Source organism: Drosophila hydei, unplaced genomic scaffold, assembly GCF_003285905.1.
Source record: "Drosophila hydei strain 15085-1641.00,03,60 unplaced genomic scaffold, DhydRS2 tig00008124-arrow-arrow-pilon, whole genome shotgun sequence".
NCBI classification, from domain to species: Eukaryota; Metazoa; Arthropoda; class Insecta; order Diptera; family Drosophilidae; genus Drosophila; species Drosophila hydei.
In genome coordinates this window covers 481,464-505,485 of record NW_022045834.1, presented here as the reverse complement: position 1 = coordinate 505,485, position 24,022 = coordinate 481,464, and the positions used below count along the sequence as shown (strand labels likewise).

At 36.0% G+C, this 24,022-nt stretch overlaps 4 protein-coding genes across 6 annotated transcripts in view; 2 read left to right on the top strand and 2 right to left on the bottom strand.

The window, feature by feature from the left end:
- The window catches only part of LOC111600434 (disintegrin and metalloproteinase domain-containing protein 10), a 148,548-nt gene extending 135,149 nt beyond the window's left edge, over window positions 1–13,399 (bottom strand). For both annotated transcript variants that reach the window (XR_002751485.2, XM_023316526.2), the window contains exon 1: window positions 12,938–13,399. Coding sequence is in view for 1 of the 2 variants with exons in the window: in XM_023316526.2 (XP_023172294.2) it covers window positions 12,938–13,001 (64 nt within the window). In the remaining variant the exon portion in view is untranslated. The remainder of the gene's footprint in view (window positions 1–12,937) is intronic.
- Window positions 13,400–15,204: 1,805 nt separating this feature from the next.
- LOC111600381 lies at window positions 15,205–16,441 on the top strand. Its single transcript, XM_023316457.2, has 3 exons — window positions 15,205–15,286; window positions 15,365–15,742; window positions 16,062–16,441. Exons 1-3 carry the CDS (start codon window positions 15,244–15,246, stop codon window positions 16,307–16,309), a joined length of 669 nt encoding a protein of 222 aa, XP_023172225.2. The 5' UTR covers window positions 15,205–15,243; the 3' UTR covers window positions 16,310–16,441.
- Window positions 16,442–17,278: 837 nt separating this feature from the next.
- LOC115483406 (vacuolar protein sorting-associated protein 54) lies at window positions 17,279–21,145 on the bottom strand. Of its 2 annotated transcripts, XR_003944341.1 has the most exons (3): window positions 20,496–21,145; window positions 17,726–20,436; window positions 17,279–17,643 (listed from the first exon to the last, which is right to left on the bottom strand). XR_003944341.1 is itself a non-coding variant. In XM_030225197.1 (2 exons), exons 1-2 carry the CDS (start codon window positions 20,720–20,722, stop codon window positions 17,799–17,801), a joined length of 2,865 nt encoding a protein of 954 aa, XP_030081057.1. In that variant the 5' UTR covers window positions 20,723–21,145; the 3' UTR covers window positions 17,279–17,798. The 2 variants fall into 2 exon arrangements, 1 of the variants encoding a protein (XP_030081057.1); XM_030225197.1 differs by having other exon boundaries at window positions 17,279–20,436.
- A 215-nt stretch (window positions 21,146–21,360) lies between these two features.
- Window positions 21,361–23,513, top strand: LOC115483400 (alpha-(1,3)-fucosyltransferase B). Its single transcript, XM_030225190.1, has 4 exons — window positions 21,361–21,904; window positions 21,991–22,400; window positions 22,452–22,629; window positions 22,683–23,513. The coding sequence occupies exons 1-4, from the start codon at window positions 21,671–21,673 to the stop codon at window positions 23,187–23,189; spliced, it is 1,329 nt and encodes a 442-aa protein (XP_030081050.1). The 5' UTR covers window positions 21,361–21,670; the 3' UTR covers window positions 23,190–23,513.
- The last annotated feature ends 509 nt before the right edge of the window (window positions 23,514–24,022 follow it).

The window sequence follows — 24,022 nt, the reverse complement described above, 5'->3', positions numbered from 1 at the left end:
ATTTAAAAAAAAAACTAAAACATTTTGGCAGTTAAAAAATATTTAGTGAGGAGGAAAACAAAAGCAAACCCAAAAAAGATTTTTAAGTAGACTAAACTAAATTAAAATTCAAGAACGATTAACTAAAAATGTATTTAATATAATTACATCATTTAATAATATTATATAATTATTTGAGATAAATGTTTAGTTTTAGCTTTACCTTCTTAAATATTTATATTTATATAAATCTTATCGAAGCTGTCTTAGGTATGCCAACATCTCAGATATATTAAGTTTTTACTGCATATAATTAAGTTACTCTCTACTAAAAAGTTCATGACACTGCTAATTGATTATTAATTTAAATAAGAGCTTAAACTACTTTCCAAACAATTTTCCAAGCATAAACTCAAGCACTCGATCATAAGTTTTAGACAAAAAAGTAACCTATCCTTGAATAATAAACATAAAACTGAATTTATTCATTAAATACTAAACCAAACTGTGTGATATGTAATGTTTTAGCTTATTAATCTCCTCAGGCGAGACACCTGTAATTGCGAAAACTGAAGTGAGCCTATTATAAATTCATTTTCTTGACCTTACACAAAAAATTTCTACAGTCATAGCATTAATCTAGATTATTTTGCAATTTGTTGCTAATGCAAAAAATAAAAAAAAAATAATGTTTTATTATAATGATGCCACACATTTTCAGAGGAAATGCTCGTCAAGTAAGTAAGTCAGTCAGTCAGCGATTACGGTTCGTTTGGGCCGCTGGGAATAAATCACATTCAAATGAACTGAAGCGTGCGTTTGGCTGACTGGCGCTGTCTCTGTTTGGTAATTGTTTTGACCAAATATTATATATATATATGTATATATATGAATGTATATAAATAAATTTCAAATAAAAAGGCTAAAAATCATGTAAAATGCTTTGCCGGCTGCAATTGAACGAGTGCTTGCTTTTTATGCCATTGTTTATTCCGTTTTCCCTTTTTTTCTACGCCTATTTAATTCAATTTCGACTCTTTCTTTTCTTTTTTTTAATAAAGGACTGTTTGCGCAGCTCAAATAAAAAGAGAGCGCACAACGAGTAACAAAAGAAAGAAATTGAGATTGAACAGCATAAAGCTGAAATCCGCTTTTAACGGATTTACATTTAAATGTCGAGTTTGGCAAGTCAACCAAAATCCCTAAGGACTTTAAAGGGCATATAAATAAAAATAAAAACTATATTTTTGTCTTTAGTATTTTGTTAGCACAACTATTACTACATTCAGGTATTAAAAAGGTTGTATTATAAAGTTTTAGCTGACTATATGATACGTATTATTTTAATAAAAAAGTTCAAAATTTTTAATAATAAAGTTGAACTTTATTTGGTAACAGCATATATTTGACTGTGTATTCATGTTCATAAAGCTTTTTATATTTTTACATATTTTTTATATTTATTTATATTTTTGTGAGTTTTGCAATGCATAAACAAATACTTGCTGCCATGCTGTAGCATTTTGTTTTAATCCGCATGCAAATACAATATATAAATAAGAGTGCCAAAAGTTATTGATAGAGCATGAAAAAATATTCATAAATAAATATATATACATATACATGTACATATATATATCTGCAAATAACTGCGTCTACGTTTGTTTATTATACAAAATAAATATCAACGATATTTGAAAAAGGAGAGAAAAATATTGAGTAAATCCGCTGAAAAGTATTTTCTATTTTCGTAAAAACAAATAACTCAAATCAATTTTGCCGTTTGTGCATTTATCGCAGCCACTGTGGCACTAATTGCCTGTGCGTCAACTGTGCCTCGCTGCTGTCATTGACTTGGATTTTTCACAAAAACCGGAAATTCGAAACGCAAAGCAGATAAATATGTATATGGAAATGAAAACCTTGCTGTGAAGGGTAGCAGAATTTTGTTAAGCGGCGCGTTTCCACCATGGCCTTGCCATCATGGGCAAAACATGTGCGTTCGCACTGAGCCAAGCGTTTCAGCTACACACGACCGCCTCAAGACACATGCGACCCAGTCGCTCTCGCCGCTCGAATTACAATTCTCAACACCAAACATTTATTATAACTTGGTCAGCGAGAATTGCCAGCCAAGCGTAATTTCATAAGAATGAAATTTTAGTCGGCTCCTCGGTCTTGTGTTCAATTTGCTGGAACAGCTGATTAAATCAGTTAGAAAATGAAAATAAAAGCTAAAATGGAATAGTTTTTGTTTCCGAATCAACGAAGTTTCAACACACTTTCGAGCGTATTTTTTACAGAAGTTTAATTATATTGAAAAAAAAATTTAATAACTAAACTTATGCAAGTTCTTCAAGCTACATTTGATCGTTCCTTGCTTTGACATTAAAAAGTTGGATTATTAAATTTAAGTAGTTCTTTTTTTCTTAACAGCTAGTTTATAAAGTGAACTCATGTCTGTCAATTGTTCATGTTATATATAAACTAAATTTAAGTTTAAGTTTCATATAGATAACTTCACATATTCCTAGATAGAGTCAATTTAGCCTTAGAGCGAAGCTCACATATAGACGCAATAATTTCTCTTACTACATCTTGCCTCACATACTGAAACAACCCTTCAACCATAGAGTGCGCAAAATCCGTGGAATTTCGTTAAACATTTTTCAAAGGAACACGAAACTTAATAAATTTCCCTCACTTTAACCCTTTTTATGGTCGCTCGTCTCTGGTTGATTGCCGCTCGTTAATCAATTTTATGCAAATCAAATGAAACATTTTTCGATGGGTTAAAACGTTTTTGGGGCGGGCACTCGCCCTGCTAATGGGAAATTATTTAGCCAAAATTAAGCGGAAGCGAATGAAAAAGCAAAAAAAATTTCTTAAGCTGATTGATTGATAAGTGAGCATATAAGAAGTATATAATTCAATGCTGAAAAATAACAACAATTTATTAAAGATAATGCATATTTTCAGTTCAATATGAAATCAAAAAGGGGTTCAGACAACTTTATCCATGTTACTATGGAAAGGCCTTTGGCTTGGCTATCAATAATGCTTTTACCCTTTACCTGGAAAATGCCTTGAACTTTGCATAGGTAGGCAATACAAATTTCGTTATCAATGGGCCAAACATTCCAAAATATTTTGCCACAGCTCACGTTTGGGTTGGGTCTGAGTTTGACTTTGACGCAACAACCACAACCGCAGCAACAACAACAACAATTATTATTAACAACAATCAGTTGCGCCGTGCTATGCACACAATGTGTGCCCCAAAGGCATAAGGGAAGCGACAGCCAGACACCGATACAGATACAGATACAGACACCGATACATATACAGATACAAACACCGATACAGACACAGATACAGATATAGAGCCACAAAGCTACAGTTACAAACACTGCCGCCGCATCGGCAGACATCCGAGACGTTGGCTATGAGCATAATGAGCAGCATTAAAACTAATGAAAATAAACTTTGCCACACAGCTGCAGACAACGCAGCAGCTGAAGCAGTTGAAGCACTTGCCGCACAATGCCCAAAAAAGCGCGCAGCACAAAAACTCAACGACTCCTCAGCAACAGCAGAAGCAGCAGCAGCAGCAGACACAATAAAAATAAAAGCAACCCCAGTACCTTTCTCTCTTTCTCTCTCTCTCTCACTCTTTCTGTGGATATCCCTCTCTTTTGATATATATACATATATATATGCCCACAGAAGGCATAACCCCAAGAATAAGAAAATTGCGAGACAAACTCAAATGGGAAAAACGCATAAAGACGAAGGCGGCAGCCAGAACAATGAAGTGCCAGGCAGCCAACAACAGCAAATAAATTGTGGAACACATATACGAATTTCTGATGCTCTATATATGGAATTAATCGAACGCTCGATAACATATTAACTATTGTAGTCAATTGTAAGCTTTAAATATATAATAAATAATAAAAGCTCTACTTTAAGTTACTTAACTATATAGTGAGCTCAAATTAGCTCTTTAAATTTTTATTTACTTATCTGACAAACTGTTTTTCATGCAACATTTCTTAAGCAATATTTTCAAAAACAAAAAAAAGTAACTTCAATAAACAAACAACATACTGACAATAAATATATTGCCACAGCATTATCAACCAACAAAGTCTCCATATCTTTCATAATAAAGAGTATTTCAAGCTAAAAGCTTTGGCGCAAAGTTGAAGATACACACAAGACGAGCAGAAGATACATTGAAAAGTAATTTTTGTTGTTCGCATTTGGTTGATGGAGCAAAAGTTTTGCTGACTGCACGTGAAACTATTTGGCGCCAGTTTACTTAAAATGAAAATGAAATACATTTATTAATGTGCCATCCCAGCCGAAAAGAAACAAAAGGTACAGCCGTCCTCGCTGTGCACCTTGTCGTATCTCTTTTGAGCAAACAAAATGTAGCTGCCTGTGTGAGAGGCAACAAATAGACAAACACAAAATAGATGCACATAATTTGCCGTGTGTTAAATGAAAGTCGCTGAACAGCTGTCTGCACTCAGATACTGCGTGTGAAGATTGTGATAATGTGACTTACAACTTCTAGCTTCCAGTTTTATACCCTGTAAACTAAGTGAATCTCTAGGGAATTCGTTCTCCTTGCCATATGTGAAGCTTTATTATGAATTTATTTTCGATTGAGGTAATTTTTCAAGAATACAAAAACATTTTTTTTAAATCTCAATTAGCAGTTATTAGTTATCTAAGCTACAAAATATTAAAACAAAAATTTAAAACATACATAAGTTATTAAAAAATTTATTCTTTAAAATTTATTTATTAAAAAAAAATTTTTTGTATTCAATATTTTTTTAATTATTATTGGATAATGCATATATATAATTTTTTGTATTTATTTATTTTTTAATTTTTTTTATATATTTATTCATATTATTATTACTTTTTTGGTTTCTTAAATTTTGTGTTTTACCTCTGTTATTACACATTTTTTTATTTAATTGTTTGTTTATTGTGTTATGCATTATTATGCATAATTGAAATATATATATTCTTAGTTTAATTTCATGTTTTTTAATTACTTTTTATATTTTTTGTCAATCATAATTTCATGTTTATATTTATCTAAATTATCTTATATATTTCACTTATATAACAGAAACAGAGCGTATCTGTTACTCGTGCAGCCCGGCAAAGAAACATTTCCTTTTCTGTTTTCGGATTTTGGCCTTTTTTGGCTGTTCTCAGTCACATTTCGCATTCGTATCTATGGTTGAGAGTCTGTGCATAATGTATCTGTATCTGCGCAATGTCCAATGTTTGTTTGTGTTTTTCTCACTCGTAACTTGACTTGACTTTCATTATTTACTCCCTTAGGCCGTTCCCTTTACACCAACTGGCGAACTTTTCTTCTCTTTCGCTTACTGTTTCTTTTTATTTTTTCCCTTTGTCTGCGCTGTCGGTTTGTTTGCTTGTTTATTTGTTTATCTGCCTGGTATGTGGCTTACCGCGTTGCTTTAATAATTTAATTAAATTTTTTGTGGTACCGCATTCTCTATGTGAGGCACTTTGATTGTTATTTCGGCCATTCGGCATAATGAGGCGGCATAATTTGCACATAAAAGCTAATTTAGGCGCATTTTTAGTTGGCAGCTTCCTTATTGAATTACATTGCGTTAACACAGATACACACGCACCCATTCACACACACACTCACCCGTAAAGTGCTGTCGTCGGGTTAGCGAAAACTTTTGCCACAGTTCCCAGGGAAAATTGAGTAATATTCAAATACAGCTAAGAGTGCCACAGGCTTTGAAATTTCCCATCAAACAGCACAACACACCTGGCGTCTGGCTTGTCATGGCAATCTGTATCCGAAATAATTTATTTCGCGCCTTGAGCTAACCAAATGCCAAAACATCAAGATCGCAAAATGCAAATGGAGCTTAATAATCGATTCGAGATTGAAATGCTGCGATTTGAGCTGCCAGAGAAAATCGAATATCTATTTCTTTAAATGCTGTAATGCAAATATTTAATTAAATAGAAATCTTTTTCAGTTTAAGTCTTTAAGTATTTGAAAAACACTTAATGCTTTCATAATAATCGAAAATATATTTAGGGAAATATAAGCTTCAGATATTTGGTAGCTTATGTTGGAAACGCTTCCGTAACCAGCAAGAGATGAATTGATTTGGTTAAATGTTTATTCGACAGTAAACTCAAAAAGAATGAGAACCGAGTACAATATTTCTATAGAGCTGCCAGATTAGACTACGATTTATTAATATATTACATTACTTAATATTTTATTAAAATACTCAAAATTAATTTACTTTGTCTTTTAATATATTATAGTTTACTCCCTCATTTCGATTTGAAGACTTTATATGCCTTGGTTTACATACACAAAATTCTGTACAAAATTTTTGTAATTTCAAGTAAACAAATTCTTAAATTAACATTGAAAATTTGACTCAAACTTCATCTAGTCAAAGATATCAGTTTCCATTAATATAGAAGAATATTTAAAGTTTGCAATAAAACATCTAAGGAAAAGCTGCCTTAAGGTCTTTTGGCAATGTCGGAAATTCTACATAAATATCCAGCTGTGATTTAGACATACTTATAGAGGATTTATGCCAGATTCAAAAGTGTATTTATATTAATACATATCTACTGGCTTTTCGGTATTGCTGGCGTTGACTTAGTAACCGCATTTACGCATCCTGCGACACTTAATTCAAATCCAATTGCCAGAATAACCAAAGCAACGCACACGCCATTAAAGAAAAGAAAAACAGGGATAAGAAAATATCACATTTCTGTTTTTTTTTTTATTTTTTTTTTTTGCTTTTGCGTGAAGGGGATCACAGAATATTGCAATTGTGAGTCGCTGGTTTTATCCTGTTACCTGTCACAGGTAACGACGCACACGTGTAAGGTGTGTTGCACCCCTTTTAACAAACCTGCTTCGTTTACTTTCAGGGCTTGTCAGGCGTTTGGCAAGTCACGCCCTTTTATTAAAGCCACTCATCAATTTTGAAGCAGCAGCCAAAGCGCTTGACATATGCTGCCAGCTTAAAGGATTTATCGGCAAAGTATTCAAATATATACATATATATATATAGATATATACAATTCTATATCTATATAGCTATGTAAAACGTGCGTGACAATAAACGTCATCTGGCATTGCATTTCGCATTTCGAGTGCTGACTGTAACACATTTGCAGCATAGCTACCGCATGTATCTGTCAGATACAAAACAAATAGCTGCAGATATATTGGGCCAGCAGTCAATCATACGTGGGAAATCGAAAAAAGCGAGGACAACAAAACGAATTGAGGAAATGGGGCCACAACACAGCAGCTAGAAATGGGCGTGTGTGACAGTGGGTGGTGAGCGCTGGGCGGTGGGCGGTGGTTGATAGGTCATGGGTGATGGCTGTATATATTCTTTTTGTTTGCCTATTGCACTTGACACGTACCGCAAATAAAAATAAGAAACTTTGGCTAACTTTGGCGAAGCCGAACTTGTAATACCCTTGCAATTGGCATCGAAATGTTTAACACTTTTCTTATAAATATATCGAGTTGGTAAGTTCTAACAAGTAAATTAACTTATAATAGAGTATACTAAATTCATTGTGTGTTTATATACACTTTTTTAAAATATCCTATATCCATATGTATACAATAATTACTTATAGTACTGTCTTCACTTGTGAAATGACTCTAAGAATCATAGGATAGTGATAGTAGCTATAGGAGTTGCTATATCTAAGCTTTATTTAGAGGCGTTTAATAGGCTCAAGATACAGATATCTAATCTAGAACAGACATTTATCGTGTATGATTTGTTCATCAAATTATTGCAACTTCAATATACAATATATATATATATGATTTCATGTTTCATAGCCTATCAACAAAATCTAAGCACTTTTAGTTAGGGTATTAAAAGCTTTCTTAAAATGTGTAAAGTTTGTCTCAATTTTCATTGTCTTTATTTCAGCCTTGTTTTGGCCCATCTTTAGCTCATTTGTGATTTATGACAAATTGCCAACGCCTTTGCCATATCAGAAATATACTATATATATGTATATACATTCCATGTGTATGTATCTATAACATTTTTTTAAACGGCAGTCAGCAGCTGCTTATCAAATAAAATATTTATGTATATATGTATACAAAGCGGCAGCTGCGCTTCGAGATTTCCCTTGCGGTTTGCCACATTTTAAACCAGCAGCACTGATAATTGTGAATGAATATGTATGTATGAGTTAATGTATGCGTATGTATATGTGTGAATGTCTATAGACTTATGGCAATTAGTGTATAAGCTTTATATGCGGTTGCATGACGCATTGTCAATTCGTTAGCATTCTAAACTAACTGCTGAACTCAGGTTCAGTCGCGGGTTGAGGTTTATTATTATTTTTATTGATTCAATTTTATTTTGTTTAATTAAAGGGAAATTGAAATGGAATGTCATAAATTTTCAAAATAAATGATAAATAATCAAAAATAATCAGTTTTATTATATTATATAAACACATGACAAAATGATATATAAAATATATTTTAGATAACAAAATTTTCCAAAAATTATTTTCACCTTAGATATGATTTTAAGTACTTAAAAAATAAAATTATATCTATTAGAAAATAGCTAAAATTTAAAATTACAATTGTTTAATTCCCTATTATAACTGGTTTTTGTTATATTTAACATACTATTTTTGAACCAATTAGTCACTCAACTTTGATCCAAGCTCTCATCAATTTAATTCTATTTTTACATTTTATTTCCAGTTTGATTTCCCGAAAGTATTAATGAAAACATGGATTAAATTTAAAAAAAAAAACAAATGCTTTTGTTGTGCTTGTTTTTTATTCAGTTTTAATTTATGTGAGCTAAAAATAAATAATATATAATTCATGAAGCTTGTGTATTTATGTATTCAGGCGTTTGATTACAACAAAATGTTTTCAAATTTGCTCATTTTTTGTAGTTTTGTTTGCTTTGCTTTGCTATTATTTATGTTTAATTGTAATTAACAAAAATAAATGTGGTTTTTGTTATTAATAAATGCAATCATTAACATCTATTTGTTTGCATACCTTATGCAAATAAGGGAGAAATGCAATTTTTTCTGTTTGCATATTTTTCTGATTGAATAATTTAATGGTGATGTTAAAACTTTTATTTTTTTTTTCATTACTAAAACTCACGTCTTTGAAAGTTTAAATAATTAAAAAATATTCTCTTTAATTTTTATTTCTTTATCTGAGTCATTTAACAATTTTTTTGTATTCATCATTTTTGTTTCTTTCTTTAAACAACTTGAAAAGAAAGAAGCAAAGTTGTTCTTAAATTTCATTTGCTGGAAACATTGTTGATTGTGAAATAACAAATGATAAATACCAGTGAAATATAAATAATTGTTTATAGCTTAACAAACAAAAGATAAACTCTCAAGAATTTCTACAGAAAAAAAATTATAATTTTGGATGTTTTATAAATTTTTTTGTGTGTAATTTTTCCAGGGTGACGTTTTCGATATATTTATCAGAATATAAAATGAAAAAAAAAAAACTTCAACTAAAAAATGTAAATATAAAATAAATTAAATTTAAAAAAAAAAAGATGTTTTTCTAATAAATAATATTTAATAAATTTAGAAAAACTATTTAATGTACATCATGCTACTCTAATGATATACAAAAAGCAGACCCCATGTGTTTTAAGTAAATTCTTAATAAGAGATTTGAAAACACAATTCATTCCAAAATATATAGACCTATATATTCAAACATTCAGTAATCTGTTTTTTTTTCCACTACATTCTCGCAAACAATTTCAAAGAATTTCTAAGCTTATCTGTAAAAAAAAAAAATTGAAAAACCACAATGATTCATGTCGGAACATTATTCAAACTCTTCCAAAGTTCGAACAACATAAACACAAGTAGAGAGGCATACAAAAAAAGAAGAAAACGATATAAAGCGACACACAATAAGTGCCACCAAAGAAGATAAGTAAAACGAGTATTTGTGCTTAGTAGTTGCTGTCTGTCCAGTCTGAATCTATATCTGTATCTGTATCTGAAACTGTTGCTCTTGCTGTATTTATGTGTTGTAGTTGTTGCGCTTCCGCTGTGGCTGGTCACTTGGTCAAGCTAGCGAGCGAGCGAGAGAGAGTGACAGAACGGGAGGCGAAGGTGGAGATGGAGGGCGGGGCAAATAACCACAGAAAAAGAGGAAGCAGAAGATGAAGCAAAAGGCAAAGGCGAAGGCAGTTGCCACCGTGTGAGCCAAAGCTGGCAGATACGGCTGTTCGCAGTCTCTGTTTCTATATATATATATATATAAATATATATTTATATGTATCTGTATCTTTGTAGCTGTATCTGTAGTAGCATGTCTTATCTGTAGCTTGATATGCATAGCTAAATGTATGCTGTATTTGTTTATCATTCGATATAGAAGACGTTGACCCTTATGTTCGATTCGTACGAAAAACATTTCGTACTCAATGCGAAATTTTCTTTCTACCTCTTTGTCTTCTTCGTTTTCTTTTTAGATTAGCCGGCAAAAACGAGTGGATTAACCGGTTTTCACTTGGTTTATTGTTGTCTCTGTTGTCGTTGTTGTTGTTGTTGTTGCTGTTTGTTTTTGGTTGCTTCACACAGCTAATTAGCTGAGTAGTTGTTGCTGTTTGTCTGTTGGCCGCCCGTATTTTGTAATGCTTGACCAGCAAATTAAGGCAAGTGGCTTCTAATTGCTCTACTACATTATTTATTGTTTTGTGTATTATAATTGGATGCAGCATGACTTCAGTCTAAAGGAAATTTCACATCAATTTTGGATGTTTAAATATTTAAAAAAAACTTCTTGATAATCTATATACAAACATAACAGAGAATTCAATAATCATTTACTTATGATTTTTTATTCTATTTTAACATTTTTATTTTTTTTCTTTAAAAGCATGTTTAACAATTCACAGAATGAATATATACAGAATAATATATATATATATATATATATTGTTTATTTAACAAATAGCAAAAACAAATCAAACCAAAAGTTATTATTAAGCCAATAAGTAAAGTAAACTTTTATAAGCGCTGCACAAAAATAATTTTTAATTAAAAAGAACATTAAACATTGAGTCAAGCATAAACAAAATGCATATATATCTATAAGCCCCCAAACCAAAATAGCACTTGACTGTGCACAACCCATACAACAATAATTAGAGTCATACAAAAGCCACAATAATACGGATAGAACTTTGGCGAGGGGAGTAAATTGTGTAGCGTCGTGCTGAGGGCGTTACGAATGCCCAAGACCCATAGACAATAACATTGAAATAAATGCTCAATCATGCAGAAATTAAGTTAACATTTTCATAAAAGCACACAAATAATTACACTCACACGATGAAAATGTCTGTGTGTGGACGGGGATGGGGGTGGGTGTAGGACTGAAGAACGGCCTGGGTTTTTGGGAAGACTACGTACTTTTCTGTACTCTTATAATTTTAGTACCCACTTTCCTAATTACTTGGCATTGTTCTTTGTACTCTTATTTCACAAACGGCGACTGCATTTAATCGCTTTGCTTATTTATGTGCGTCTGTTGTGTGTGTATGTCTAGATGAAATTTATGGTTAGCTTTACTCAAATGGCTTATTTTCTGCAGAGTTCTATTAAATTTAATTTGCCTTCTAATTCGAGAGTTTATTTCGCATTTTATGTTATCATATATTAAGCTTAAGAATAATCTTTGTTTGGTTTTTATACCTTCAATCATATTTTATTTAATATAATAGAATTTATAAATTATTGTGGAAAATAAAAATAATAAACAATAGAAATTAAAAATAACAGAAACTATAAAATAATATAACTTCAGTTACTAAAAAAATTGTTTAATTTATTTAATTGTTTAATTAAAAATGAATACAAATATTAGAAAAATTATATATATTATTTCTTACGTTTTCCTTATTCTCCAGAATACCCATTTTTCGCACACAACGCGAACACATTTTCCCTTCTCAATTCTGTCCATATTTCATTTCAGTTTAATTTAATTTCTAAAAAAATAGTATTTTTTTCTACGGCCCTTTGTGCGTCATGTTCTAAGGTTCTTAACAATTTTCTTTGTAAACTTTAACCAAATAAAAGCGAAACACTTTATTTTTAAGGCCATAGAACTTTGTTACAGCTACAAAATTGTACAGCTTCTACAAAACGTGCCTCACAGTCAAGGTTTTAGCCGCAGTAGTAGCAGCAGCAGCGGCAGCTACCATGACAGCAGGTGAAACAATAGATACGCTTTGCTCAGCCCGCAGGTGTCAAGGTCTTGACAATGGCAGCCAGTTGTCTCATGCAGATATATCTACCTATATACCTATATATGTACATATAAAATATATATCTATACATTCCGGCATATATTAACGACATTACTGTGTGAAACTGAAATTCGAACAAAGCTGATGTTAAATAACGCTCGAATTGAGTCATACAAAAGTTATGCATACGGAAATCTTTCAAGCAACTGGATATATATGTGGATAACGAAATCTTCGCTGAGAGAGAATCTTCTTTGGAAGAGAATTGAAATCTTAAAATATCACTAAATGCGATGGGATAAAAATAATGTTTATACAAAATGCTGTCTCATATGGGAATACGTGAAAATTTTTATACAAAATTAAAATAAGCTTCAAGATTATATGGAAAAAAATGTTACCCAAATCATATTATTGAGTTTCTATAGAAAATTATTTTAAGAAAACATACTTAATATATTAAAAATAAATAAATAAATAAATATAAATTCTTAAAGAAATTAACTATAGAATTTATATATTAATTTATTATAAAATCGTTTCATATTCTGTATGTTTCTATATATCGAGTTAAAACCAATAGCACTTACCATTTACGATGATAATGAAAATGATCGACATGAAAACCATATTTAATCCACATATTGATGACATTATACGCAAATGGTATCCAAGTTAAGTTGTCTATTTGTTATTTTTTTTTTTATTTATTTTTATTTTTTGTTTTGGCAGTAATTTAATTTGATTTTTTTTTGAATTGTGTTTCGATCGAATCAACTAACTGCAACAAATTTCCACTTCAAATTTATTTCCATTTAAAATTTACTATTTTTCACATACACCGATACGCACTCGCGCACACATACGAGCACCATAAAATGTTACAACACTTTTTGTACACACGACGTTTTTTACTTATTATTTTTTTTTTCTTCTATTTTGATTTTATGATTCTTTATTTAATGCGATCTTATTTTTACACGCGTCACGTACACTGAAAATTTTATTTGTATTATGATTTATGATTTTTATGCACTACTTTTCACTTTTTGCTTTTATTATTTTTATTTTTTTTTATTTTTGTTAATTTTTTCCCGTAAAAATCAATTGAAAAGAAAACGAAAAACCGAGAAGAAAAAAACAACGCCACGAAATTTACAGTTTAAAATTGTCAGCAATGTTGCTGGTGTTGTTGTTGATGTTTTTGCGGTTATTGTAGCCGAGCTGTAAAATAAGAAGATAAGAAAGAAGTAAGTGGGGAGTAATGTGAATGCAGCAGCTGTTGCTTGCGTGAGTGTCTTTCGAGTTCTTCTTGGTCTCAAGTCGTTGGCGTAACAGAGAAAGACAACATAAGTATTGAGTGCAGAACTACCGCACACACACACAGTCAAATATTTGTATTTATGTTTGCATTTAATAGCGGCTGGTTAAATATTTTTAAATACCGTCTAGAACAAAAATAATGCATAACACACACCTCCGTCTCTAGTCTATACTAAAATGCTAAGCACATAAACTTGAAAATAAATCACTCACAAACATTACTCAAGAAAAACTCACTCAACAGTACAAACTGAGTACGCGCACAATTGAGAGAGCCAAACAAGAGCGAGAGAGAGAAAGAGTTTGAGAGAGTGAAGTTAATCAAGACTGAGCGCACACTCACTGCAATTGCATAGAATATTTATGTTATCGTTGATTGTGCGCGTTTATTTTGTTATTGTTGCTGCGGCATAAACAAAAACATATCTAATAATAAAATAGATAACTATAATATGGAACAATGATGCCAAACGAATAATCAATACAATTTAACAACATTTAATGTTAATTTTTCTGATTTTTTATTTTTGTTGAGGCACAAACAAAATAAGGGACTCTCCAAAAAGCATCCGCTATAAACAAACATTTTTATTTTTACATATTTGGTGTGATTTCGATATTTGCATTATTCTAAGAAGATTTACATTTCACAGTTTTGTGGTGCTAATTAAATATTGTTATGCCGCGTTACTCATTGCCTCTTACACACACACTCATTCAGTCATTTACTCACTCACTCAGTCATATTTGTACACACACGAGCATACTTACATGTTTGCTTATGCTTTGTGTATGTTGTTCTCTTGTGTTGTTGTTTTTGTGCGCGCATTAAATGCGTTGAAATGCAGCCATTTTGTCTTGCAATTGGCACTCACACACGCTTCGGCTGTCGCGATTTTGTGAACTATTTGTTACTTGCAAGCACAATAATTGCTACAATAGCCGCCGCACATTCATGTTATTGGATTTTATTTAGATCTTTCAATTTGTTAATCCAAAACACACACTAACACGCGCGACGCAACGACGAATTACCAACGGCTTCTTCCCGAGATTTTACTACGCACCCGACGCACGACCTACCCGTCCAATGGTCTTTTTTGAACTCAAGAGCGCAGCCAGAACATAAACAGTTTACCCTCATTCCATGTTAATGAACATTTGCCTTTTTGAGTATAACAGCATGTGAGCTTAGACTAATGTTAATACTGTTATCGTAGGCAATTTATATTATGTATTTATGCTAAGCAGCGGAACAACAACCTGGAACTTCGTTTTTATGGAAGGTTCCTGGTTTTTTTTAGCAATTTAATGACTTTTAAAGCAAGTTCAATAAGTGAGCGTTCAGTCCATTTGGTCAAACTAATGTGTCAATTGGCGGCAGATTTTGTATGTTACACTTAGGTATTTTTATATAGCCAGCTGTGGTCACACTACAATTGTCGAACAGCCCTGCCTTAATATTAAACAAAAAATTTGAGCAGCTTGGCGTTGTTTTCAACAATATTTAATGAAAGAAATTAAGAAAGGACTCGACTTGTTTATATAAACAGAAGAATAAACTATTTACAAAATGGCACAAATATGGATGGACGACGAAAATGCAGTTGCCCACAGTAAGTGAACAAAAACAAAACCCGCGAAATTGCATGGCATTTTTTCGTTTTTAAATAACATTATTATATTTTTTATAGTGCTGCCCCGTTCGGCCCGCAAGGCAATGGCCGACAATGCACTGCAGCAGTCCGCCAAAAAGAGCGTGCTCAGCAAATTAGACAATATGCTGTACAACAAACCGCATTTGACGCCCTTCAAAGGCGCCAATGCAAAATTTCCTGCGAGCTGCGCGCCAAAAATTTCGCTTTGCAAAGAAACGTTGCAAAAACAGCATCGGAAATTGCCACAAAAGTCAGATGCGCCGCAGCTGCTGGAGACGCACTTCAAGGCGCCGCAGTCGACTCCGAATGTTGCCAACGATCTTTATGCTAAAAGCGCTGAGGCCACAAATGATTTCGATTTATTTGATTTTATGGATTTCCCCTCGGCGAAATGCTTGAAAAATTGCCAAAAACGTGAGTTGAATGAATTTTTTAATTCAGGGTAAAAAAATTAACATAAATATTTTCTGTTCTATGTTCATTGTTCTCTAATGTATTCTTTTGTCTTTTCTTTTCTGTCCTTGACTTAACTTTCCTTCACTTTTCTGTTCTCTTTTTTTTCATTTGTCTTGTTTTCTCTTCCCGTGCCTGCATCATTATCTCCTGCTTTTCCATTGCCTGTTCTTCTTTCTTTCCCTATATTCTCTTCTCATGCCATTCCACCCTTTCTTGTTACTTCCTTCTCTACTCATTCCTTCCCGCCTCTTCTCTCCTCTCTTATCCTTACTTTCAGCCCTCACATATAAGAATTTCGAGCCCCTCCTCAACGAGGAGCTAATAGCTAAATTGCTAAACAACACAATGGAAATGGATGAGGAACTTTTGGTAGAAACTCCAAGTCATCCTGATCTGGAAACGGACGATATAGCCTGGCAGCCAATAACATATAAATCGACTGAATTTGAGGAACCCTTAAAGGATATATTCGATTTGCCATTGCCCGCTAATTTCTATTTTGCAGACTTCGAGCGGGAGCCTTAGGAAAACAAAGTCTAAAAATTAGTACGAAAAACTTTTGTTTCAATTAATAATTTATATTTTTAAGCTATAAAAAACAAAACTTTCTTGTTGCTGTACGAAATATTAGTGTTCTATGTTATAAGTCCATCGACTAAGGCATAAAAATGTTTATTAATAATTTGTATTGTGTTTACCTTTAGGAATAAGAATTTTGATTCTGTTTTATTTTAGTTAATATTTTTAAAATTGATTTTAAGACAAATTTAGCTAAAACGGATGCATGTTTCGAACTCTGATAGAGTAGCATTTTTTTTATTAAGATTTCTAAATTCTTGGTCTTAGATATACAGATCTCTCCTTTGCCCTAGATATCAGATATATCTATATACCTACATATATTGTAATTACAAATATCTATATTTCCAAGATTTATCTGCATAGCCAGAATTTTATTGCATATCTGTATCTGATGTCTATCTATAAGTGCAGACTGTAGCTGTATTTCTAAGATTGATGTGTATATAGGATATATAGGATCTGTCTATCTGATATCTATCTTTTAGGGGCAGGATGTCCTACTGTATGTATGTATTCAGGATGCATCTGTATATCTGCTATGTATCTATATATCTGGCATCTATCTGAATATTCGGAGAGTATCTGAACATATAATCTGTATATCTGACATCTATCTATCTTTATAACCAAACACATGTATCGACTCTCTTAATACCATGTTTTTGATAAGCTAAAGTTATAACTCATAATATATCTATTTATATCAACGATTCCAATTCGATCTTTAAATTGTATGGTAATCTCTATAAAACAATCTCTATAGACCATAGATTCTATTCTAATCTAATTTCAACCCGAGACAGTATTAAATTTCGATAGACCTGGAATATGCTTAAAGAAATTCCCACTTTATACCAATCCCAACTGGAATTTCCCATATCATCTTTATACACAACAGTTATATATCTTTAAGAATGTCCGATTTATTCCAATTTAGTCTGCAATTTACAATAGGATTTGAATACCGAACAATTATGTCAATAAGAATTAGCTTTGTTTTCTAATGCAATCTAGAATTATATATATTATATATTCCAGACCTGTCCTCCATTTCAATATTTCCTAGCTAGTTATGCATTCATTAAAACATATCCGTTTCCATATTATATATCATTTGTATTTGTTTAGTTTATGGACTCCGCTCAGACGTGGAAACAAATCTTGACAACTTTTCGCTTAATTAATTAGTGAAGAGGGATTTCTGTTTGCTTCTTCTTGCTCGATTAACTTAAGGCTTTGCATAAATATACAATTGCAAAAATACAAAATTTCAGATACTGGAAATATACAAGAAGTTAAATGCTTATATAAATAAAAACAAAGACGTTGACAACAAACAAGACAATAAAAGAAACTAACGGATTGCTATAGACTTCATAAATCCAACAACAATCGGGAATAATACCGAGCCCAGCTTCGGTCCGGCCCAGCCTCAATACACCCAGATGTGCTCGAGTATGCCGTTATCCAGCTGACCAGAGGGCAGAGCCTTGAGCGTTCGCAATGTCTCCATGTAGAAGGTCAGCTCGGAGGTGACCACGCCGTGCTGCGGCCCGCCATTATTGCAGATATTCAACTTGAGCAGCTGCTCCCGCAGCTTGTCCTTGAAATTGCGATGCACCACATCGTAGATTTCATGGATTTGCGTCTCGGGCAGAACGCCGGCGATCGCCTCGTGCAGCTTAACCAAATGCCTCGAGATGTGGCGAAACGTTTGCGACGGAATCGGCGGACGTGCATCCCATGCCTCCAGCTGTGCCGTGATGCGCTCCGATACGATGCCATGGATCTTGTGCTCGATCTCCTTGATGTGGCCCTGGTAGTCGCGTTCGATCGCCTCATAGCCGCTCATGCTCTCGAAATGCTCCCGCAGCCGCGGCAGCAGGTACAGCACCAGCTGCAGAGCTCGCGACACCAAGGCCAGATTCGTGCTCGTTATGGTCTTCAGTCCGGCCACACGCATCGCCCCAGCGCCAATGATCAGCTGGCAGCTGCGTGAATTGAAGCAGCGCAGCAGATCGATCACATTGCGCGCATGATAGCTGGCGAGCAGCGGCAGGCGATGAGCACTGCCGCCATATTCGTACAGCATCTGGATGAGCAGCAGAGCGACGCTGACCAGGGCGAAGGGCTGTTTGGCCTCGACCAGCAGCACTGGATTGCCGCCAATGCCGATGCCCATGAGGCTGCCGTCGAGCGGCGCCTGCTTGGAGTAGTCGCCCGCCGACATGCGTTCAATGATACGCTGGAACTCATGTGGTATGTCCACCTGACGCCAGCGTTCCTGATCCAACAATAAGGCCAACTTTTGTTTGCGCTCCGTGTGGAAGCGTTGTGCGTATCGGGACGCCTGCACCTTGAGCGCCAGCTGCAGCGGCACGCTGGGCGCATTGCAAATGCTAAGCGTCGCCTCGCTGAACTCCTGCACCACTTGGGACAGCTGAAGCAGCTCCTGCTCCGTGGCCGCACAGCGCTCCAGGCTCTGTGGCGACACAATGTTGGCGCAGCGCTCGTGACAATAGTGACACACAGCCTGGAGCAGCTGCTGCAGCTGTGCGCTCAGCTGCTCGTGATGCGCGGCGCTGAGGAAGGCCTCCGAGTCGATTAGATTGACGGCATGCTCGTGCGGATTGACGCCACCGGCGGCAGCGTCGGTTGTCTGCTGCATTATGGACACGACAGCCTTGATGCGCTCCAGGACAGCGATCAGAGCGTGACTGGCGCGCTGCAGCATGGCCAGCCATTCGGGCAACGTCAGATCCAGCGCTTGCTCGCCAGCTCCAGTCAAGCAGAGTTCATGATCGCCACGCGACAGCAGCTCGATGAGCAATTGCTTAATGATGGCGCGTATCGTGGCGATCGCCTCCTGCTGATAGCTCTGAACGAACGTGAAGTTCTGCTTGCGCAGCAGACCCATCACAATGGCCACCAACTTGTCCTCCTCGGCACAGACGCTGTCCGATTCCAGGTCGGCATCGGAGAGCGGACGATTTAGGTCGGTGGCTGCATAACGCTCGAATTCGGTGGTCAGCATCTTGTCGATTAGCTTCTCCATTTCACCCAGCTGCATGGGCAAGTGCTTGAAGCAGTGCACGCCCAGCAGCTCGGCGGATAGGATCTCCTGCGTGGTGCTAATCAAATCCAATGCAGCCACATAGTCCTGTGTGCCCAGCAGCAGCTGCAGCATGGGCTGTGTCTTGTGCACGGTGGCCATCAGGCGCAGCTTGTCCAAGGTGGTTTGATAGTGCTGCCTGCGCTGGGCGTAGCGCATCACCCGAAAGCTGTCGGTGACAGCGCTGCCATGCAGCTGGGCCAGCGCAGCGCGCAGCTGACGCACTTGCTCCGCTGCCTGTTGCATCTCGGCGAGGATCGCATGCTGCGTTGTCATGGCGTGAAAGAAGGCCGCCGACTTTTGTGCCACCTGCTGGGCTATGCGCACCTCCACAATGTCCAGATAGTGTGAGAGCTGCTCCTGCAGCTGCCGGCCCATTTGCTGGCGCTCCGCTGTGCCGCTAACAGCATCTTTATCGCTTTGCATATAGTTGGGAAAGACTTGGGCAAAGGTGGAGGCGTGATGCAATTGCAGTTGCGATTTCAGAAATATCTCAGGCACGGGCACAGCGCCCAAACGCTCAGGCGTCGTCGTAGTGGTGGAAGTCAATTGTTGCTGTTGCTGCTGCTGTTGTTGGCGACGCTCGTGCCAGCGATAACGTTTGCCAATGCTGCCCAAATAGACGGCAAAGTCCGCATGCGTTATGTCCGGCAGTCGCGGATTGCCCGGTATTTGGACGCGCTCCACAAAATGTTCGCCCCACTTCTTGGTAAACAAATTGCTCTGCTTGCCGCGCTGCGGATCGTTCAGCACGGCCGGCAGATTCTGTGCCGCCGAATACACGCCCCATTCGGGTGGCAATTCGCGCGTCTGCTGATTCACGTGATATTTGGCCACATGTGCATCATAGTCGCGATCGGAAACGCCATCTAGTGGAAGTGAAGCGCAGACGCCATTGAAGCCATAGCGGCAGACATAGGAACCGCCTTCCCGCGTGCAGTGACGACTCCGCAAATGGCTGTGGATGAATCGAGTTCGGGTTAGTATACGAGGACGGCCATATAGCTGCTAACTCACTTGACAAACTCTGCTACGCTCTTGAAGTGCTCTCGCGTGCAGTAGTAGCAGTTCTGCCAGCTGGGCGCATTTACGTTATTCAAATTGAAATTCGAATTCGATGCTACAGAATGTTTTCGTTCAACATGTTCGGCCGCAGCTGCTGCTGCTGCTGCTGTTGTTGTTGCTGTTGTTGGCGTTGCCGCTGTTGTTGCCGCTGTTGTTGTATTGTACTGAGCTGTGGCCATAACACATGCTTATACCTGCTTGGACCCAATTTAAATGTTTTCTATATTTATATACATATGTATATATATGTAGTTGTATTCTCTTATTTTTTCCTTTTTATTGCCGAAATCTCGCCGCAAACGTTGACGTGTTATGTCAATATTTGTTTTTGTCTCTCGGTTCCTCCAATGGGCTGTTTACGTTGCATTTTGTTGCGTTGCCATTAATTGCGGTTATAAGTTATATTTAAAAGCTGCAACCAGCATAGTTTCTATAGTTGCAAAGATTTTTGTTGTTGAATTAGTTTAGCTTGAAATGTATAATGGAATAATATTATGATGACGTGATCCAGTGTTGTGCAGCGTTTTCGTTGCGGTTGACAGCCGTGCACGTTCGAGCGCGTATGATGGCACAGAATGCATGACGTGTTTGAGTAAACCGAAATATACTTTCGTTATTGTGTTGCATACATGATATTTTATTAATTAAAATGCAGTTTAGTTCTCACAAAATATGTGTTTATTAAAGAACTAGTGGCTTAGCATTAAGCATTTATTTTTAAGTCAGCCTTTATTTTTATGTGAATGTGTACATCAAACATGTCGTAACGTGCCTTGCTTGCCACGTAGCCCACATCGTTTCACAACACTGCACAAAACAGCTGGCATGTTGTGTCAATGGCATAAACCGAAAAATAAATACAAGACAATAATAATAGCGGTTTCTTTAGTACTTAATATTAAACTGAATTTAATGTAAGCACAGTTAGCTCTGCTTATAGTGCCAATGTGCACATCGAACAAATCGTAACGTATTGCCACTGCCTTTAAGTGTTTTGCAGCACTGAACGAAACAGTTATATTAAGACGGAGTTGCAGCAAAAATTTTGGCAGTTTGTTACGCGCGCGTTCTTTAAACTGTGGCATCGAGCCAAAGCACACGTCCAACAGAAATAAGATAAATGAATAATGCGACTGTGGCGCAAACGACGGCTACTCATCTTAATCATCTGCTGCATCTGGCTGTGCAGCGTTGCTCTCATCTATTTGCTTATTGTCACCCGAGAGGACAATATAAGAGATGGCGAGCACCAGCTGCTATGGTGGACCAATGATATGACCTGGTCGTACGATGAGCTGCGTCACTGCGCTGGGGAGACATGCCGAGTTACGAACAATCGCCAGCGACTGGAGGAAGCGAGAGTAAGCAGGAGACAGAGGAGAAGGGGCCGACGTGCATCCGGCTTATTGCTGATAAAAAAATTTAAATGCTATTTTTTGCTTTACAGAGCATACTCTTCTATGGGTCCAATTTGAAGACTTTTGACTTTCCACTGCCGCGTCGGGGGCGTCAAATATGGGGTCTGCTACACGAGGAGTCGCCACGCAATGTGCCCTTCGCGCCATACACCGAGTTTCTGCAGCATTTCAACTACACATCCACATTTAGTAGGCACAGCAATTTGCCATTAACTACCCAGTATCTGCCGTATGCCAGCGATTTGGGCATGCTGGACTTCTATCGTTCGTTCGAGGATAAAGATGTTGTTCAGTTTAACGAAGAAATCAGTACCGTGGTGTTCCTGCAAACCGATTGCAACACGATGTCGGGACGAGAGGACTATGTACAGGAGCTAATGAAGCACATTCGGGTGGACTCATATGGCGGCTGTTTACGCAATATCGATCTGCCCGCAAGGTGAGCGAAGAAACTTCCTTTAATACCTACTATATATTCACTATGTTGCAGTCTACAACGTGACTATTTGAACAACTTGTATTCGGATGAATTGTTGCGCTTTCTAGCTCGTTATAAATTTATGATTGCCATTGAGAATGGCGTCTGCGAGGATTATATCACGGAGAAATATTGGCGTCCCCTCATGGCTGGCATTATACCCATTTACTTTGGCTCACCCAGCATACGCGTATGTCAGAATACCCTACGAAACTATCTGTTAATATATACCCTATATTTTAGGACTGGGAACCGCACAAAAACTCGGCTATCTATATAGATGATTTCCCGAATGCTTCCTCGCTGGCATCTCATTTAGTCCATGTGGGACAGAATAAAACAGCTTACAATTCGTATCTTAGTCATAAGCTGAATCGGCGCCAACCCATAGCTAATCCCAAGCTCTTGCACGAACTGCTAACACGCAAATACCAAGTTAACCGTGGAAATCAGAAAGAAGAGCTATCGCTGTTTCAAAAATTCGAGTGCTTTATGTGCCGACGTACCGCTTGGACACGGACACCGCGCACAGCTAATAGGAATCACTACAGCTGTCCATTACCTCCGGCTTATGCGCCACTTGGGCGGCAGAAGGAGCCCAAATTTGGCAGCGATTGGCGCTCGATGATGAATGTGGGACGCTGTCAGGCACAGCTTCTGGATTCATTATTTCGCGCAAATCGCAGCTACACAGAGAGCGAGTTCGAACGCAGACTCAAACAGATGGTGCTACAAGACTTGTGCAATTAACTAACAACTCAACTACCTTAAATTCAATAATTTCATAAGCACTATGTACTACATAGTAGTTATTATGTATATGTAACTGACTCGCATCTAATGCTTGATATATATATTTACATGAGCAACTTAAGACAGTATGCAATTCCTAGCTTAACTTTAGCTGTGAATACTGCCAATACCAAAATTGTAAAGAATAATTCATTTTAGCCATCTGTGGCTTTGAATACGCGTGCCTTAGTGATATACACACATGACAACTGTAATACCAAAATACACTTAAAATTAGCTTTATAAATCATCTATATATCTGTCTGATCAACTTGATTATCATAAACAATTGCTACATTCCATGTATGTGTAAGCATAAATATATTATATATTATATAAATATATTATATATTATATATATATATATATATATTAAATATATATTTTTTTAAACTTATTTTATGCATTATATAATTTAATATTTGAGCATTATCTTATGTGAGTTTCCATATATATTTAATTGATATACTTTTGTTTATAATGACTTAAATGATAACTTAAATGCATATGAATATTCTCCTGTGCTTAACTACGTTAAGTGGCTTTATATATTCGTAGATTTGTGTTTTTATACGTAATATATAATTCGAAGCGATTACTGCTGCCCACAGTGTGTATGGAATTCTAGAGAAAATCTTGTATAAATATATATATATATAGAATTTACTGTTCTATTAATCAATATAAATATCTGCTTGATTATTGAATCTTATTTAGCTATATGCCCTTTACTAAGTGTTCCCTAATTCTAATGAGTAATCTTTAGCCTAAGTTCTGTGATGTTACAGCCA

Excerpts from the sequence above, each read along its gene's own strand:
- LOC111600381 (XM_023316457.2), top strand. The coding sequence starts at position 15,244 with ATGGCACAAATATGGATGGACGACGAAAATGCAGTTGCCCACA. Across the intron at positions 15,287-15,364 it reads CGAAAATGCAGTTGCCCACA|TGCTGCCCCGTTCGGCCCGC; the intron begins GTAAGTGAACAA and ends TATTTTTTATAG. Across the intron at positions 15,743-16,061 it reads CTTGAAAAATTGCCAAAAAC|CCCTCACATATAAGAATTTC; the intron begins GTGAGTTGAATG and ends CCTTACTTTCAG.
- LOC115483406 (XM_030225197.1), bottom strand. The coding sequence starts at position 20,722 with ATGGCCACAGCTCAGTACAATACAACAACAGCGGCAACAACAGCGGCA. Across the intron at positions 20,437-20,495 it reads AGCGTAGCAGAGTTTGTCAA|CCATTTGCGGAGTCGTCACT; the intron begins GTGAGTTAGCAG and ends ATTCATCCACAG.
- LOC115483400 (XM_030225190.1), top strand. The coding sequence starts at position 21,671 with ATGCGACTGTGGCGCAAACGACGGCTACTCATCTTAATCATCTGCTGC. Across the intron at positions 21,905-21,990 it reads AGCGACTGGAGGAAGCGAGA|AGCATACTCTTCTATGGGTC; the intron begins GTAAGCAGGAGA and ends TTTGCTTTACAG. Across the intron at positions 22,630-22,682 it reads TTGGCTCACCCAGCATACGC|GACTGGGAACCGCACAAAAA; the intron begins GTATGTCAGAAT and ends CCTATATTTTAG.